The sequence below is a fragment of the Gigantopelta aegis genome, chromosome 10 (assembly GCF_016097555.1).
Source record: "Gigantopelta aegis isolate Gae_Host chromosome 10, Gae_host_genome, whole genome shotgun sequence".
In the NCBI taxonomy this organism is placed as follows: Eukaryota; Metazoa; Mollusca; class Gastropoda; order Neomphalida; family Peltospiridae; genus Gigantopelta; species Gigantopelta aegis.
In genome coordinates this window covers 76,085,805-76,105,156 of record NC_054708.1, presented here as the reverse complement: position 1 = coordinate 76,105,156, position 19,352 = coordinate 76,085,805, and the positions used below count along the sequence as shown (strand labels likewise).

At 36.5% G+C, this 19,352-nt stretch overlaps 2 protein-coding genes across 4 annotated transcripts in view; one reads left to right on the top strand and one right to left on the bottom strand.

The window, feature by feature from the left end:
* Positions 1 to 2,578: 2,578 nt before the first annotated feature.
* On the bottom strand, positions 2,579 to 3,660 carry LOC121383212 (COMM domain-containing protein 3-like). Its single transcript, XM_041513096.1, has one exon. The coding sequence runs from the start codon at positions 3,425 to 3,427 to the stop codon at positions 2,840 to 2,842; it is 588 nt and encodes a 195-aa protein (XP_041369030.1). The 5' UTR covers positions 3,428 to 3,660; the 3' UTR covers positions 2,579 to 2,839.
* A 54-nt stretch (positions 3,661 to 3,714) lies between these two features.
* LOC121383211 (xaa-Pro aminopeptidase 1-like) overlaps positions 3,715 to 19,352 on the top strand; it is a 37,021-nt gene continuing 21,383 nt past the window's right edge. The window contains exons 1-7 of one of the 3 annotated variants that reach the window (XM_041513092.1): positions 3,715 to 3,808; positions 10,907 to 11,040; positions 12,345 to 12,408; positions 14,314 to 14,418; positions 15,964 to 16,004; positions 17,160 to 17,211; positions 18,827 to 18,970. In XM_041513092.1, the coding sequence (XP_041369026.1) occupies positions 10,924 to 11,040; positions 12,345 to 12,408; positions 14,314 to 14,418; positions 15,964 to 16,004; positions 17,160 to 17,211; positions 18,827 to 18,970 (523 nt within the window). In that variant the 5' untranslated portion in view covers positions 3,715 to 3,808; positions 10,907 to 10,923. Of the gene's footprint in view, positions 3,809 to 4,599; positions 4,661 to 10,195; positions 11,041 to 12,344; positions 12,409 to 14,313; positions 14,419 to 15,963; positions 16,005 to 17,159; positions 17,212 to 18,826; positions 18,971 to 19,352 lie in introns of those variants that run through there. The other 2 variants (XM_041513094.1, XM_041513093.1) reach the window with 2 other exon arrangements.

Here is a 19,352-nt window from a genome sequence, read left to right as displayed (position 1 = left end):
TAAATCTTACCCTGCACAGATCTCAATAAGCATAGGTACCATTAATGTTTTGAAAGACATGTTTTAGATACTTATAAACACATTGTTTCGAGATAAATTGATTTTAATACCAACATTCCCCATAATATGCCGTGGCATGTGCTATCCTGTCCGTGGGATGGTGCATATAAAAGATCACTGGCCATTAATTGAAAAATGTAGTGAATTTCCTATCTAATGTAATCATGTCTATGAATAGTGAACCTCATGTAGCATATTTGTAAAAATCCCTACCCTCAAAGTTGTGACAAATGTAAGAACTTAATTTTCCCTAATTTGACCCTAAATGACCTTAAATGACCCCCAAAATGACCTTTAACGGTCACTTTTGCATGGGTACCTACCCTCACCATAAACCGCACCCTGTGCAGACCTCAGAAGGCATTGGCACCCATTTCTAACAAACCATGCCCTAAAGTGTGGACGTAACCTTTTCCTAAACATCTCCCCCTTTCGTTAAAATATGGATCTGCCTCTGAAATTTCAATCAGGAAGCACCCCTACTAGATGTGTAATATATATCTATCTATCTATATATATATATATATATATATAAACCAGTCATAATATGAACATTATTGATCAATATTATTGGAAAGAATTAAAAGAAACCAATGGTTTGTGTAACTTACAGCATATTATATATTCACAAACAATTACCTTCATTTGACCTTGAAAATGTAGGTAAAATTGACCAATTATGAAAGTCCAGCAAAACAAAATGGAAAGTTTGGATATTAAGCATCACAAAAAAACATTTTTAAAGAGTTTAACCTCCCCTATAATTGAAATTTGGAGTCTGTCCCGTGGACTGTTGTTTTGGGGAAGCGACAGATTAAAAGTATGCAAGTTCCCAATTAACGTACAGGTTTAGGCAAGTAAGAGTTACATATCTGAAATCTACACATATATTTCCATAAGAATCAATGTTCAAACCTTCCCGACTCTCCGACATAGATAAACCGACCTGGCTCCTGGACTAATTCTATAGCATCAACTCCTTGTAAGGATCTGCTTATGTATCGCTATAGTCCCTTGCAAACGACGATAAAATGTTTGGGTTTTGGGGGTGGTTTTTTTTTGCACTTATATTATAGGAAGGAAATGTTTTATTTCAGGACGCACTCAACGCATTTTATTTACGGTTATATGGCGTCGGACATATGATTAAGGACCACACAGATATTGAGAGAGGAAACCCGCTGTCGCCACTTCATGGGTTACTCTTTTCGATTAACAGCAAGGGATCTTTTATATGCACCATTCCACAGACAGGATAACACATACCACGGCCTTTGATATTCCATTATATTATAGTGCTCTCATCGCCAATATACAACTTCCCTTAAAAAAATCCTGAATCCGCAATGAGGTGAATGTGCTGCACAGCCAGCATTGTCCTATCTCTGGAAGGATGCACTACTGTTCTTAGAAATGAGTCTTATCAGGGACGTTGCTTGCGGGGGTGGGAGAGGAGGGCAGTCCCCCCCCCCTCCCCCTAAAAAAGTCGACAAACCCCCCCAAAACAAATCATGTTAAGTTTAAATACAAACGACATGACCAATTTACTGGTTATTGATACTGACGTTTTAAATATGTAATGTCCCTGAAATGGCTTCAAAATGGTATTTCAGAGCCTCTAGATTTAAAACTCGTAGTTTCTTGCGCCTTCGATCCAAGAATTCATCTGCCCCTCCCCCAACAAAAATTAAAAATGCCTAGCTACGACCCTGCTTATTTGCAAGCAAAACGCTTGGAAGTGAGTATGGTAACAGCTACAATACCAATACAACTTTTAATAGTTTTGTCATCCAGAGACTCGCAGAATGCATTCGTGTATGGAATCGTGGGGGAACTTCGAAGAAAGCATGAGCAATCTTCTCATAATATAGCTATAGAATCACTATTATATATTCATGCTATCTCTGGTCCAAATCCTGATAGGAGTGCTGGTGTGCGACTGTGTAATGGGGGGGGGGGGGGGGGGGGGGGGGGGGGTGTGCAATTTTATGGTCGGCTGAGTATTTCTGGGATAAACTTCTAAATTCTATAGCATATATAATGCAGGTTGTGTACTATAAAATGTTCTAGGAGAGCTTTAAAAAAAAAATCAAGTTATATTCTCTCCCTAGAACAATCCTGCACTTCCCCATTCAAACTTCTCTCCCAAACATAAATACGACTTGACTCCAACCTTCTCTTTAAGTGAACGGTAGCTGAAAGCTGCGCAGAGTTGACCTTTAATAACAAATATTGTTAATATGCCATGGAGATACATGTATTAATTAATGGGTTTAAAAAAAAAAAATGGTCATGGTCTGCCCAATTGCCATAGACAGCATGGACATTTAAATACTTTGCCATATCTTCCGTAGTACTGAGAGCTGAAACAAACTATTTAGGTTATGTGGTTTTACACTAGAACCCATCCTGTAAATAGGTGTATGAGCAACATATGGGATGGTGTATTAAGGAAATGTCACCTGCATTGTTTAATTTAACATGGAATTACCCAGTGCTAAATAACACACACAATTCAACACATTAATAAATTTATTGCAAATACAAATATTTAGTATAATAACATTGGAATATACAGATACATGTTATATACACATACATTGTTATAAATGAGATGTCCAGAGTGTAGTAAATAACATATTGTCTCTCCGTCAAAGTGGATTGTTTCAGGCTGTAAAAAGTTATTTTATTCAATTTAATACATTCTTCTTTAACACATTGTGGTGACTAAAGGACCTAACCACCCACACAGTATATCTCCAATATACTTGCATGAACACTACAACTGTCCTATTTTCTCTAAACACTTGGTTGCATCTTTAAGTTTGCCCACAAAATCCTGAAGTTGTTCCAGCGAACATGAAAACTGGATATCTTTGATTTCAGACGATTCTGGAACTTCTGTCTTTAAACACACAAGATACACTGGTTCATTAACCTTCTCCAAGTGGTTATTTTTAATATAGTAATCTAAACGCCAGTCGACATCTACAATATGCGGTGGGCTCCTACCAATACTTCCCAGAAGGATTTGAATGTACTGCTTCTGTGACATGAAGATGTTGTTGAAGGTATTAATTCTGTCTGGCGAAAACTTGCATTCTTCGAGGAGAGATCCAGTGGCTGCTGCTTCACAATCGTGTTTGGCGGCTTCCAGGATGGTCGTCACAAGACCACTGTACGCAGCCTTTAATGTCGCCTTGTCAACATCCTTGACCGCCGGGTCAGTCTCGGGGACGTCTCTGTGTTTAACGTCCAACACTCCTTGGCACGCCCGAGTAACCAAGACGTTAAAACATTTAGCAGGGATCCGCACATCATCTCCAGCGAGGGTGAGATTTTCTAACACACTGTTCGCCAGTTCCATCTTCAAAAGTCAAGTCTTCAATTCAAAATACAAAATTGATTCGCATGCCCCGCCCACTTCGCTCTAATTGTTTGTCTGTGCGTCAGATTTATCTGCGTTCTGAATTGTTTGAACAGTTCACTGTTTGTTTTAACAGCGCTCTGTCTATTGAACTGCTATGATCACAACACACTTTTGTGAGATGATTATCATGACAACAACACAAAATCAAAAAGAATCCTTCTCATGAACGATGTGGGTCTAAAATCCGGAAGTTTCAGAATGGAGAGAGTTATTTCCTCCAGTTAAAAAGAGCTAATTTCCGGTCAGTGCTGCTTTGGCTTGGGCTAAGGCAGTTGAAAGAGTTGCACTTTCGTTTTGGGAACAGTATTTACTGCACTGGTATATATATTTTTGTAATACGTTATACAATAAAAACGCCTCATAATGATTAAAAGATAGGTCTTATAAAATAGGAGTTGCCCTCAAATATATCCCCTACCGACATTGAACATTCGGCGATTCGCTGGCTTTTGTTTGGTCCTGTGTCTGGCTTGGAGACTTCGGAGATAATGTTCCAATGTACCAAATAAATTGTTATTGGGTTGTCAAATACCATTAAAGGGAGTAGATGAATGTTTTTATTAGGCAAGATAAGACAAGATATTTATTCAGTTATTGAGGCCACATGACCAAGATAACAATTGTGCGCTACGCGTGTACAAATTACAATACATGTAATGATGTATAATGATGATTATAATCAATTTAAACTGGCAGATTTCTTTTTAAAAACAAGGCTATTCCTTTAATACACTTTATATTTTGGGTAGAAATCAATAGATTAAATTTTTCTCTTGAAGGATTTACTATAAAGTATTCCGATATGAAATATTTCCTGCTCAAAGCATAATATTCTCGAAACCGGCGTGACGTCACACGGCCTAGTTACCGATCATACGGGTCTTTGGGAGTGAAGCAAAGCCTTAGTGATTACTAATTTACATAGAATAAAGTTACGTATTAACTTTTTACATGCCTTACATATTGTCATTTATTTTCTGTAGCTAACACATAGTTGCAATACGTCTTATGTGTATTATAACAGCTTGGGTTACCATATAAGAGAAACGAACAACGGGAATCTGAATTAGTATAATCTATATTTAGTACTGATGTGTTTCCGTGTACTTTGAATGTCGAGGGGACAGGGCAGGTTGGACAGAATATAATTTTTGTTGATGCAATTTTCAGGTAATGTTAATTATAAATTTTTACAATTTTGAAATGATAAGATAATTATTAATATAATAATTATGATGTGGGCTACAAAATATATAATTTGTATTTATAATAAAATTTGTATGCATGATTAAGTTAATTATTTTTATGATTTAATAATTATTTTATTTCCAAATAATATGTAATAATTAAACAATGGCAAAGTTGTTACTTTACAACTTCAAAATTGCAATAGTATTATTGTCATATCTTCTTATATAGATGTAATGGCAACAGTTATAATGTTCCACTGAATACATTCTTTTATTCTTAAAACAAAATACAGTTTTTTGAAATAATGAAATGCTTTTGATTTTTACAGATTGCAAAATTACCACATGATGTTGCCCTTCCTTACCGGTTGAATGCAGGCAAAAAAAAAAAAGAAATAATAAAATATAGCCATCCTCAGACCTTGACATCTAGGGAGAGCAATATCTCTCTCTACTTACCCATCACACCTGAGATTAGTTCAAGGAGAATAATATATAGTTCCCTTTGGCATGTGAATTTATATACATATAGTATCAATATGGTAATATTTTAAATTACCGCCCCCCCCCCCATAAACTACATTAGGGAGCAAATAATTAGTTCCCTCAGTTATTTTTATGTCGAGGTCTAAAACCTAATAAAACATAAGTGTTACCTCGTCGAACAAACATGCAAATGTTTTAATAATAGGGTTTAACCTGGTATATTTAGTAATAAAACAAAAACTTACCTGAGTAAATAATGGTTAATATATATATATATATATATATATATATATATATATATAATATTAGTGGTGTGTTATATCTAGTCACAATGGATATTGCAGATATTTTCTTGTTCAGTCTTGTGCTGTATTGGAATTGTTATTGCAGTTCAATTTAAGTAATATCTACAAAACTAATTTTTAATAGTATACAGCTGGAGAAAGGAGGCAAATATGGTTGTTAATAAACTGATCTATATCAGTATGGCTTCTACTAGACTACACATTTAACCTAAGTTGCTTTTAACCCGGGTTAAATTACCTCATGTAGATGCACTTATGTAGCATATTCAAGAAAAATATATGAATGAGATGGTTAAATGCTATATTCTCCATGTCAAACAGTGTTTTCAAAATGGAAAACAAATATCAGCTATGGCAATTAACCATTCATTTTATTGCAGGTAATTGCTAAAGCAGATTACACACACACACACACACACACACACACACACACACACACACACTGAACTGTAGAATACCATGAAATGACGTATATATGTAAAAAGGTAAGTCTATATATATATATATATATATATATATATATATATATATATATATATATATATATATATACTTAACTCCAAAAGAAACGCGAAAATTTTAAAATATTAAAAAACCCACATTTGAATAAACTATGTACAAATCGATTAAGTTGACCAATAGCCATCTTGTCAGCGTATCCAATTCCACATAACGCATGAAAAAAACGAGTACAGTGTGACGTCACGCATGTGCTGAAATTGACGACCAAAATCGATCTGGAATGCAAAACGGGTGGATCATGAAAGATGCGAATTGCACGTGAAACACTACCAGGCCTGGGTATAAAAGAAACGCCAGACAGCAATGTTCAACTCATTTTACGAGTAGCGATACAACGATGCCACGACTTAACGCTGATTCCAGACATAGAGCTTTGGGGAATTTGGAGGCCGGAATGGATGCCAGGCAGGTTGCACGTGCTTTCGGTGTCCATGTCTCGACAATCTACCGTCTCATAGACCGATTTCTACAGAACAACAACGTCGTCGACCGTCCACGTAGCGGCCGTCCCAGAGTGACGTCACAGTGCCAGGACCGTTACATCGTCCGAACTCGCATGCGTGATCGGTTCGTACCAGCCACCACAACAGCCCGGCAGACAGTGGGAACCCACAACCGCCCCGTTTCCTACACCACGGTACGACGTTGTCTGATCGCCATCCATCGTCGACCGTACATTGGACAACGTCTCACATAGCGACACCGCCTTGCACGACACAACTGGGCTGTTCTGCATCGACAGTGGCGGAACCGACAGTGGCAGAACATCGTCTTCTCCGACGAAAGCCGCTACTGCTTAGATAGGGCCGGCGGTCGTATGAGGGTGTGGAGGGGTCGAGGTGAGCGCTTCACAGATGCGTGTGTTATGGAGAGGGACCGTTGGGGAGGGCCTTCCGTCATGCTGTGGGGTGCCATATCCTGGGGACGTCGTGTACAACCTGTCATCTTCGACAACAACGGCCGAGGACGCAGCAGGGGCGTCACAGCACAGCGCTACATCGACGAAGTGCTCACGCCTGTGATGGTGCCTTTTTTCGCGGGTCACCGTCAGATGGTTTACCAGCACGACAACGCCAGGCCACACACGGCACGGGCCACCCAGGCATTCCTGGCACAGCACAACATCATCACAATGGACTGGCCAGCTTTAAGCCCGGATCTGAACCCCATCGAGCACTTGTGGGACGAGGTTCAGCGCATGATGAACCAACGCCCTGCTCCTGTGGTGACACAGCAGCAGCTCTGCCAGGCCGTCGTGGACACCTACAACAACGTGCCCAGGGCCTTCATCAGGAACCTCTTCCTCTCCATGGGTAGGAGGTGTGCGGCGGTCATGGCCAGCAATGGCGGACACACCCGCTATTAGTGGACATGTTTGAGTGGCATGTGACGCCATTGAAGAAGCGCCATGGCCTTGACATTTCAAATGACAATGCGACCTCGATTTTTAACATGTCAATAACATGAAATCTCATCTTTACGAATTGTTTAAGTTTTTCATAGAAACGATTATTTTAAGAACTTTGGGACGTATTTCAATGAGTGCACTCAAAACCTCCAATCTACGTATTCGCGTTTCTTTTGGAGTTAAGTATATATATATATATATATATATATATATATATATATATATATATATATATATATATATGAATATATTGTATGTATATATTGTATGTATGTATGTATACATATATATAGATATATACACAAACCACACATATATATATATATATATATATATATATATATATATATATATATATATATATATATATATATACTGAAACAAAGGCACACACACATTATTTACCCTCTGCACCAAAGTAAATACTAAACATGGAGGGGGGGGGGGGGTGTAACGACCTATATTTTCTACTGCAGGCCTGCTACAGACACATTTGCAAAAAAAATGAAAAATAATAATAATTAAAGTTTAAACAAGAATTTAGGCCTATATTATAATTATTATATGTGTGTAATTTAGCAGTATAAAACTTATTTTAAAATTAAAAAATAAATAAATAAGATGTAGTAGCTGTAGTATGGCAAAATAAATACAAGTATAGATAATATCCAAGCAACTAAGATTAAATGAAAAATAAAGACCACCCAAATTTAATGATAAAGGAATATACTCTTTATTCAAGAACTGGATGCATCGTTTTGTGGGGGGGGGGGGGGGGTGGGGGTGGGGGGGTGTTTCATGGAAGACGATGGAATTGTGTATTTTATTTACAGTATAATGTGGGATTTTTATCACTGCACATGCTTTAACCATTTTGTTTGCTAAATTAATCTCTATTGGTGTCAACAAGCAACAACATTAAAGTTAACATAGTCACATTCTGTGAGGGAAGCCATGGAATTCCATCAGGTTTGTCGGCGCCTAGTCTCTTCTTTTGGAAATTTGTAAAACGATATTTTTTTTAACATCATGTTATGGTTTATGCAGCCAACTGCACAACATGTTTTAGACATCGTGACCGTTAACTGTTGTAAATGATCGACCAAAGTTGCCTCATTTCACTATCAAACCATACGTAACTAAGGAAACGCTTCACCGCGTCACATGATAAACAATGGCGGCCAGGGGTCGAAGTACCCGTATGTTCGGTTCGGAGAATATGGACATACTAAAAGAAAATTGATATTCATCTTCCACTTGATTAAGATTACACTTTAAACAGATAGTTTCATTTCTTTCTATTACTGGATTATATCTGCTTTTCTGTACTTTAATTTATGTGACAAACACCTAAATTTAGAAAATTATCAAGAGATCTTTATATTGTGACATATAATATATACTTTTCTGTTTCTAAAAGAGATTTATAAGAAGAATATGCCTTTAAAAAATGAGAAGAGTTAATTTTATCACGCCAGTGTTCAAAATGAATGTCTTTACATCTCTGTACAAAGCTGGACATAAATAACTTGATAGTGCCACATTCTTGAGCAATCCAAACATAAGAAAACCCTGTTTGAAACAACAATGTTCTTACATGTGATGCCCAATTAATTTTACCAGTTTCATCATGACATTTCAACATATAACAAGCTTTGGGATATCTGGATGAATCCATATATAACAATTTACACCAATATTTTATACAACGGCTAAAGTATTTCACACACAAATGATCTCAACCTATTTCCCCAAGTACAGCATTTGGTGATACTCTCTTTGAAACTCCTAAAAACATTTAAAAAAAAAATTACTTTGTACTTTTTCAATTGATTCTCGGTAAGTAAATCCCCATATTTCAGAACCATATAATAAAATAGTATCAAATATATTCTGGATTATACTATATGATAATGTAGGGTATTTCTTGAATAAAGTAAAAATAGGAAAACAGACTTTTCTCGCTTGAATAGATAAAGTCTCACAAGCCTTTGACCATTAAAAACAAGAAGAGAATATTATACCAAGATACTTATAATATGACACAGTTGTTAATTGACAGCCCTTATAAAACCACTTCTCATTACGTCTTAAGTACCCACCATTTCTAAATATATTAGATTTATCAACATTATCTTCTAATCCCCGTTTTACACAAATCTTATTTAATACATCAAGCTTTTTTTCCAAACCTATTACTGTATCATCAATAAGTACACCAACATCAGCAAAAAGAAGCATTAGTATATCATTAATATTTTCATTCACAAAAATTCCTCTAAGATTACTATTATTCATCTCATTTATAAATTCATTAATAAAAATTATAAACATAATTATTAGCATAATAATAATAATAATAATAATAATAATAACGACTCATTTTTGTTTGCACTGGTTTCAACCTTTATTGTATCGTGAAAAACCGTGAACCAGGCTAACCCATAAACCGGTCTATTTACGTTTGCCTTGTTTTTAAGAAATCTGCATATGACAACATCAAAATATTTTTGTTGAATTAAAAAAACCTTCCCCAAAAACAAAGTGCACAAATGAGGAAAAAAGAAGTAGATATTTAAAATAGTTTTATGCATAGGGAAATAATTACACGACCGCCATTTTGCACTGTGCACACTGTTAAATGGCGTGTAACAGACCCAAATGAACAAAAGTTTTACACTGCTGTCATTGTCATAGTCTCGTCTGCTCAGATTCATTGCATAAGAATTTTGTTGACTTCATGTGATCTGCGTCACTCTTGAAACAATAGCCTGGTTTAATAGCTGAATAATGTCAACATTAAACTATGACATACATTTAATCTCTTCACAACAGAAAATGGCATGGATATTAACATTTGTTGGTTGATTTTGACAATCAAGTGAACAAGGTACAACATTATTTCATCACACTGATCGTACATTACAGTGTGTTTCTGCAGACACCATTTCCCGTTAATAGGCCGGCTCACGGTTACTTAAGGATATACTGCATAACAATAGCTGTCAACTGAATTGTACACCAAATAAAAGTGTATTTGTTTATTGGCAATGGATAATAGTATTTGCACAAATAATCAGTATCACCTCCAGCCCTTCCCGTATTAACATGTTGTAGGGGAGGGCTAGAGATGGATGTGTGTAATACTTCGGCAATCGTTGATGACCAAATGGTAGCCAGCTACTGTGACTATAATACACATTTGTTTCTTAAATTTAGTTTGATTATTCTCCAGTCCAGTGATGACATTAAACTTACATGTTCATAACCAGTACCATGCTATACCGAAGAAACCCGACGCCTCTATGTGAAACGAACCTGCCTTGTACTTTCTTGTGGTGACGTAGAGCAAAGTGTGTGCCCACGTTAGTACAACTCAGCAATATTCACAATAGATTATCGGCCAAAACAAAATCTATACCCATTAAACAGGATCTTAAAACTGTGTTTGTGTGGACATTATAATTGTTGTATGATCTAATACATTTAAATTCAAATTTTACAGTGCTCTAATACTTCAATATGTCGGTGAAAAATTCAAGTCACGTTTTGAGTCAACTACGGGCACTGATGAAGAACATGGCCTATGTGACAGAACCACTACAGGCCTACATTATACCGACTGGAGACTACCACCAGGTATACAAACATTTAAAAACAAAATTGCTATTAGTGAAACGGCCCACCAATGGCAATTTCAAGCCTACCCATGGCAGTTTTAAAAAAAAAGAAAAAGATTTTGAAGCAAATAAATAAGACTGTAAGGTTAAGTTGCTGTATGTAAACATATTTTAAATGTACTAATGTTGAATACTGCCAGATAATATACACAAGGCGTAAAAATGTTGATATCATTGAGGAGCTTTACTGGCTTTTTTGTGGTCTGTGATGCCCTCGACCTATGGCAATTTATATGTCAACAACGGCAATTGCTGTTGGTGCCAAGTTCAAGCCATGCTGTTAACTACAACTACATAATCAGGATTGAAGCTGAAAAAATATCCTACCATAATAATTTGGGGGATTAAAGGGGGATTATCCTGAGTGTTCAACCCTAGCAAGACTTCCATTTGTTATCACCAACAAAATAAATACACATCACACTTTTTTCCTTGTTTTTTTTTAGAAATCTGTCTTATTGTAACATTTTATATTTAAAGCATTATTATGGATAAATACAGTTGAAATGACCTTTTGGTTGATATATTTCAAATTACATTTGGTCTTTGGAAGAAATAATAAATTTGTATAACTGAAATTATTTTAAACACAAATCAGTAATGAGAACATTACAGTGTACAGAAATGCATTGGTTATAGAAATATGTAACTGTAATTTTAATACTGTAAAAATATTGTATTTGCCACAAAATGGCTACAAACTCAGGAAGGGCCCTTTAAGGAAAGGTAAAAGTACTAAATTCAATTTGACATATCCCAGCAAAACACATAGAGGAATATTTGCACGGGTTGAGATGGGGGAACGGAATAGGTCCACTGAGGGCAATTGATCCTGTGACCCGTCAGTCAAGTGGGCTACTACTGAGCTCCATCCCACCCACTAACCAAACAAAATGCTGAAAAACAGAGGTTAACGGTCGTTTGTTATAATTATAAAAATTGTTTAGAATATGCTTGTGGAGAAGGCGTTAACATGAACGTGCCGGAATTTATGCACAATGGGGTGGTGTGTTGGATTATAATATTATAGCAAAGCAAAGGTTCTAAGGGGGTTCGAGTCATACTCCCTCAGAAAATATATTTTTAAAAAAGAAAATTTGTTTGATTTGCTGGGTTTTTTTTCAGCTGCTAGGAAATCATATTTGTTGGCATCCTAAGATAAAAATGTGTTTATTTGTACATGGATGTAATACAGTAATTATGTACGTGTATGTATGTATGTATGTATGTATGTATGTATGTTTAATATATTTGTGTTTTCAGAGTGAATATGTTGCCCCCTGTGACCATCGACGAGCCTTTGTGTCGGGATTTACTGGGTCAGCAGGTGTGTATAATTAAAATTAGTTGGTACAGTAGTTCATTTAACACAAGTTATTATCTAAAGACTTCTCAGGATGTGATATGAATCATATTTGACTGAAAATGTGAAGATTTAGATTTTATTTTCTATTATACCCCCTTCTCACTTGAACGATTTTCTACGCGATTTCTGTGCGACTACCAAATCGTACAGGGTGTACAGGAGTCATACGGCAGTATGTTGATGATTTGCACAGGTTGTGTAATTCGGATGGGTTGCATGCTGGTGCAAGTTTTTTCAAATGTTGAAAATTTCCATACGGCTGCTGCACAGTTCACATTGGTCACATGGGGGTTGCACAGCAGTCGCACGGCAATATGTTAGATCGCACGGGAATCTGAAAAGAGCCGAGCCGCGCGACTCCCAGCGGACCCCCTGCGACTCTCCTGTGACATCAGTCAGACTGCCGTGCAACCTGTGCGAATCTCATGCAAGCATATGCGAGCCTGATGCAGAAAGGCAGTCGCATGGAAGTTGCACAAGTGAGACTGCGTGGGGAAAAAAACTAGGTAATTCATACGGGAATCGCACAAGTGAGACTACGTGGGGAAAAAACTAGGTAATTTATACGGGAATCGCACAGCTGTATTTTTAGTCGGACTGCAGTTGTACAACAAATCGTTCAAGTGAGAACTGGGCTTTAACTTTCATCAATGTCTACTGGCACATCATTTACCTTTTGTAAGTTTGTTACATTGTAACATGATTATTACTAACATAATTTTCAACATTTTCACGAGCCGTACAAACCGTATTGGGGGTGGGGGGTGGGGGGGTGGGCAGCACACACTTTTTTTTTATCAAAATGAAAAATGTCGATCAACATTTTTCATTTGGAGATATACACTTTTAGGGGGGGGGAGGGGGGTGGTCAAAAGTGTACGGTTTGTATGCTCTTGAAAATGTTGAAAATTATGGACAGCCCCTAACAGATCCTTTTTGATCAATTAAATTACACATTAAAGATATTTTCCTGTTTAGAATATGACGATCTTTATAAACAAGGTGTTTGTTGTCATCCCAGTGTTTATGGTAGCACAAACCAGATTTGAAGAAGTAACTGCTATAAGCATTAGCATCCTGCTGCAAACACATTGGATACACAGACACTGATATTGTGAACAAGAAAATTTATTTCATTCCAAAAAGGCTCTGTTAAACAGAAACATGTTACAAAACTTTGTTTAAATTTTTTTGTTTGTTTAACAACACCACTAGAGCACATTGATTTTATTGATCAGTGTTTATTGGATGTCAATTTTTTAGTAATTTTGACATGTAGTCTTAGAGAGGAAACCTGCTGCATTTTTCCATTAGTAGCAAGGTATATTTTATATGCACCATCCTACAGACAGGATAGCACATACCACAGCCATTAATATACCAGTGGTCATGCACTGGCTGGAATGAGAAATAAAGCCAATGGGCCCACCTACGTGTACAGGGATCGATCCTAAACTGACCGTGCATCAAGCAAGCACTTTACCACTGGGTACGTCCTGCCCCCAGAACATCTTACAAAGACTGCTTGAAATAAGCACTTGTCCGTTTGTCCTAACAAGTGAAAATGTGCATATATAGACAAACAAGTTTTATCTAAATGCTTGTCGTATGGACAAGTTAAAATTTTCAGTGCAAGTGAGAACTCGTTTTGAGCAGTAAAAAACATCGTCCCTGCACTTAAATGAAACACACCATTTATTTGGACAAGTGAAAATATTGGCAAACAAGTAGTTATCTAGATGTACTTGTCTAGTGGACTAGTGAACAGTTTTGCTTATTTGTATCACTGTTTAATGTGTTGTTCACTGCATGACAAGAATGTGCTGTACTTTTCTTATAAACCATTTTAAATGTGGATTCTTTCAGGTACGGCTGTGATAACAGACAAAAAGGCGGCTCTGTGGACAGATGGACGGTATTACTTACAGGCAGAAAAACAGCTGGATAATAACTGGATTCTTATGAAGGATGGTATGATTTGTTACTACCCACTCTGAACTACATTTTTAATACATTTTTCGTGAAATTTGTAACCGATCACAAGTCCACGACATGTTCCAGAAATGCGACCTTTCAGTCAATGACCAAAACGCTAATTGTAGTACTACAGATAGTGAGATATTATCTGTATCAAGGTTACAACAATTTGCGACCTTTCAGTCAATGACCAATAATTACTAAAACACTAATTGTAGTACTACCCATCATGAGATATTATCTGTATCAAGGCTACCACAATTTGTAATTTTTACAACAGAGAACGGCAACAACTGCACTTCTACACGTAACTGCATTGTTATTACAGATAGCGTTGTTACTACAGATAGCATTGTTATTACAGATAATGTTGTTACCACAGATAGCATTGTTACTACAGATAATGTTACCACAGATAGCATTGTTACTACAAATAGTGTTGTTATTACTACAGATAGCGTTACCACAGATAGCATTGTTACCACAGATAGCGTAGTTACCACAGATAGCATTTTTACCACAGATAGCATTGTTACCACAGATAGTGTTGTACAGATAGCGTTGTTACCACAGATAGCATTGTACAGATAGCGTTGTAACCACAGATAGCATTGTTACCACAGATAGCGTTGTTACTACAGATAGCGTTGTTACCACAGATAGTGTTGTTACCACAGATAGCGTTGTACAGATAGCATTGTTACCACAGATAGCATTACCACAGATAGCATTGTTACCACAGATAGCATTGTACAGATAGTGTTGTTACCACAGATAGCATTGTTACCACAGATAGCGTTGTACAGATAGCATTGTTACCACAGGTAGCGTTGTTACCACACATAGCATTGTTACCACAGATAGCGTTGTTACCACAGATAGCGTTGTTGCCACAGATGGCATTGTTACCACAGACAGCGTTGTTACCACAGATAGCTACCACAGATAGCGTTGCTACCACAGATAGCTACCACAGATAGCGTTGTTACCACAGATAGCTACCACAGATAGCGTTGTTACCACAGATAGCTACCACAGATAGCGTTGTTGCCACAGATGGCATTGTTACCACAGATAGCGTTACTGCAGATCGCTGTCACTCGATCCCCATTGGTGGACCCATTGGGCTATTTCTCGTTCGAGCCAGTGCTCCACAACTGGTGTAACAAAGGATGTGGTATATACTATCCTGTTTGTGGGATGGTGCATATAAAAGATCCATTGCTAATCGAAAAGAGTAGCCCATGAAGTGGCGACCGCAGGTTTCCTCTCTCAATATCTGTGTGGTCTTAACCATATGTCTGATGCCATATAACCGTCAATAAAATGTGCTGAGTGCGTCGTTAAATAAAACATTTCCTTCCTTTCCTTTACATTATTTTTATGTTCATCGAGAAATTAACAAACTCACGTTGCTACGGCTGGACTAATTTGTTATGCTGTTAAGTAGTAATGAATGTAATGAAAATTTAATTAAATGATATTTACTGTAATTACATATATGGAATTTTTATTTGTCAATGTGAAATCTGTTTTCAGGACTAACAGATACACCCACACAAGCTGCATGGCTTAGTAAGGTATGTGCACATTTGTGTATTCACTTAATAGATTGATTGAGCATATTCTAAATTCAAGTTATGATGTGTATAAAACGAATATAGTACTGGTCTCAAACAAGTTTGATAATTTATTTTTCATTAAAAAGGAAAGAAATGATTGTTTATTTAATGATACCCCAGCACATTGCTTAATCAGTGGCTATTACCTGTCAATATATGGTAACTGTAATCCTGGATGTAGCAAATTAAGAGTAGAAAATCACAGCTGACATTTTGAATACAGTTGTTACAGATTAGCATAAATGTGTGGGTTTTTTTAATGTTTTATGCCAGGATAGCGCATTCCAAGGCCTTTGTTAAACTGGTCATCATACTATTTTCTTTATGTCCTTACTTATTTGTGTACTAATTAATCATGCAATCATATATATCCAATCTGTTTATATTATTTTGTGTACCTATTTTCATTACGGTAAGTCTTCAGGTATTTGTATTTATATATTTTTTTGTTTTATTCTAAAGCAATTGTTTTATTTTAATTAATTATTGAAGACAGATTTTATGTTATGAGGATGCATGAAATACACAATACCATGTTTAATTACATTTCTTACACACCTGTTGGTGAGAACATCATTAGTTATTTTTGATAAGACATATAGTGTTAACACATATATGTGCAATAACATTTTAAAGCCATATGACTGGCTGTTCCTAGGTGATGACCAGGTCACCAATGCCATACCACCAATGAAAAAAAAAAAGCACAGTTGAATCAATCACTCTGTGATGTACAAGTTAACCTGAAATTGACTTGTCTGTGATGCACAAGTTAACCTGAAATTGACTTGCCTGTGATGGACAAGTTAACCTGAAATTGACTTGCCTGTGATGCACAAGTTAACCTGAAATTGACTTGTCTGTGATGCACAAGTTAACCTGAAATTGACTTGTCTGTGATGTACAAATTAACTATAAGCACTAGGGCTGTATATAGGTTTTAGTTGGAAAAGGCATTTAAATATATTTAAAAACGTTTCTGAAGATATGTAAGAAATAGAATACTACATTCATGTCTAAAAATGCTTTCGCACAGTCTAACGACTGCTCATGTAATATTCTCTTAGTGTGAAGTGTTTATTATTTTAAAACTAGTCCACTTGTATTTTGTAGATTCTGCCTGTTGCCAGTAAAGTGGGCGTTGATCCATTTCTACTTTCTGTCGGTGAGTGCTTTATAACAGAATTAAATGATTTTAGGAAATTTAAACTAAAACGCTTTTGTTAATTAACCATTATGTTAATTTTTGTTAAAAAAAACCCAACATTTTGATAGGGTAAAAAGGTATTTGTATTGATTGATGTATTCATATTTTTATTTGCTGTTTGGGTTTTCACGATTTGTAGTTCAAGGGAGACAACTCTTCAGAACTTCGGAAATGCACAATGTGGATTGATATGGTTCAGCTCTATTATTTTTTTTAAAATCTTACATTAAAATTTGTTGGATAAACATGTATATTCATATATAATGGACAAAGTTAATTCTCACACTTTGTAGGATTATAACAGAATTTAATTTAGTTTATTTTATTTCATTATTTCACAGAGTTCGACAAATCCGCTAGCCCGACGCCCGTGGCTAGTGGTTTTTAAGTTTGGGCTAGTGAGAAACGCAAAACCACTAGCCCGCAATGCTAGTGGTTTCCACCACCCCTCCTTATCGCTCGATCGTGGGTGTTTTTTGTGTTTTTTTCTTTTTCTCTCGGTTGAAATTTCGTTAATAAATTTGATTGTGACGTTTGTCATCGAATAATGTCAACAACGCAGTCAGTATATAATAATAATCCACTTGAACTAGGTCTGCAAACTGCAGTAACATGCTATCTCTACATCGCCAGTTACAGCATGCATTGTTTACTTTTCCCTTTCAAGTTTCTGGCACAGGAAATAAGTCTAATGACATGCGTGTTTAGATTAGTTGGACACATCACGTGGTAGTTAATCTCGCACATATGTTTTAGGCTAAGAACTTGGAAATCACCAATTGCGACGACAGGTTAATCTCAATCAAGTAAACCCCAGTCATGCTTTGAATTTCAGTGTTTGTTTTATTTACCTTTTTTTTCTTCTAATATAACACTTCACTGACAACAATTTACTTTAATGGTAACCGCACATGCAATGACTCTGCTTGGCCTATTAACGTGTAGCGGTCTGGATAATGCGTCACAGCTGCCGATACAAGATGATACCTTTTTGGTTCATCAATTAACAACGGATTAGATGTCGCCGTTAAATTCTTTTGATATCGGTCTAACACAGGATAATGCCCTGTATTTGAGCAATTGACATCACCATTCCTGGCGACATAAATAGTAGAGCCCTAAATGTAGGGCCCTACCGAATACACTGAAACATCTATTACTGTGTGTCACACTGTCGTACCCTCATTTAAATTTAATTATTTTGATAGTGGATTTAGATAGCAACCATGAGTTTGCTCAATTATTTTGTCCCAGGGGGGAGGCAAAAGCGAAAACGTAACAATGACGATGGATCACACTTGACAAAAAAACAAACGTACAACACGCCAAAAAACTGAAAGTTATAACATGATTTAAGTGTTTGTTTTATTTTACTGTTATACTCGTAAATGTGTAATGTTACAAAAATTATATAAAAATCCAGTTATAATTGATCAGGAATTTGGGCTAGTGCTTGATCTTGGTGGGCTAGTGGTTTTCACAAACCCACTAGCCCTGTGGCTAGTGACTTTTCAAAATATTTGTCATACTCTGTATTTCATTTTATTTAAAATATTTTTTCACATGTATGCAGAGAGATGGAAACCATTAGCCAAAGAGTTGAAATCAAATGGACATGTCCTGATACCAGTGACAGAAAACTTGGTAGACCTGATGTGGAAGGATCGGCCGGAACCTCCAAATAATCCACTTATTGTTCTATCACAAAAATATACAGGTAAGTCTTTTGTTTTTATTATTCCACTGACTCTACCTCTAGTTTCAAGAAAGTGCAAAATGTTTTCTCGGCATTTAACCATTAATTTACTCATTAGGCCTACTAATAACATATTGCTTAAATTCATTGGGGTTCCAGCCAGTGCAGCACGACTGGTATATCAAAGGCTGTGGTATATGCTGTCCTGTCTGTGGAATGATGTATATGAAAGATTCCTTGCTACTAATGTAGCAGGTTTCCTCTCTAAGAGCCGATGATTAATAAATCAATGTGCTCTAGTGGTAGTGGGGATGGGACGTAGCCCAGTGGTAAAGTGCTTGCTCAATGCGCGGTCGGTCTGGGATCTATCCCCGTTGGTGGGCCCATTATTTCTCGTTCCAGC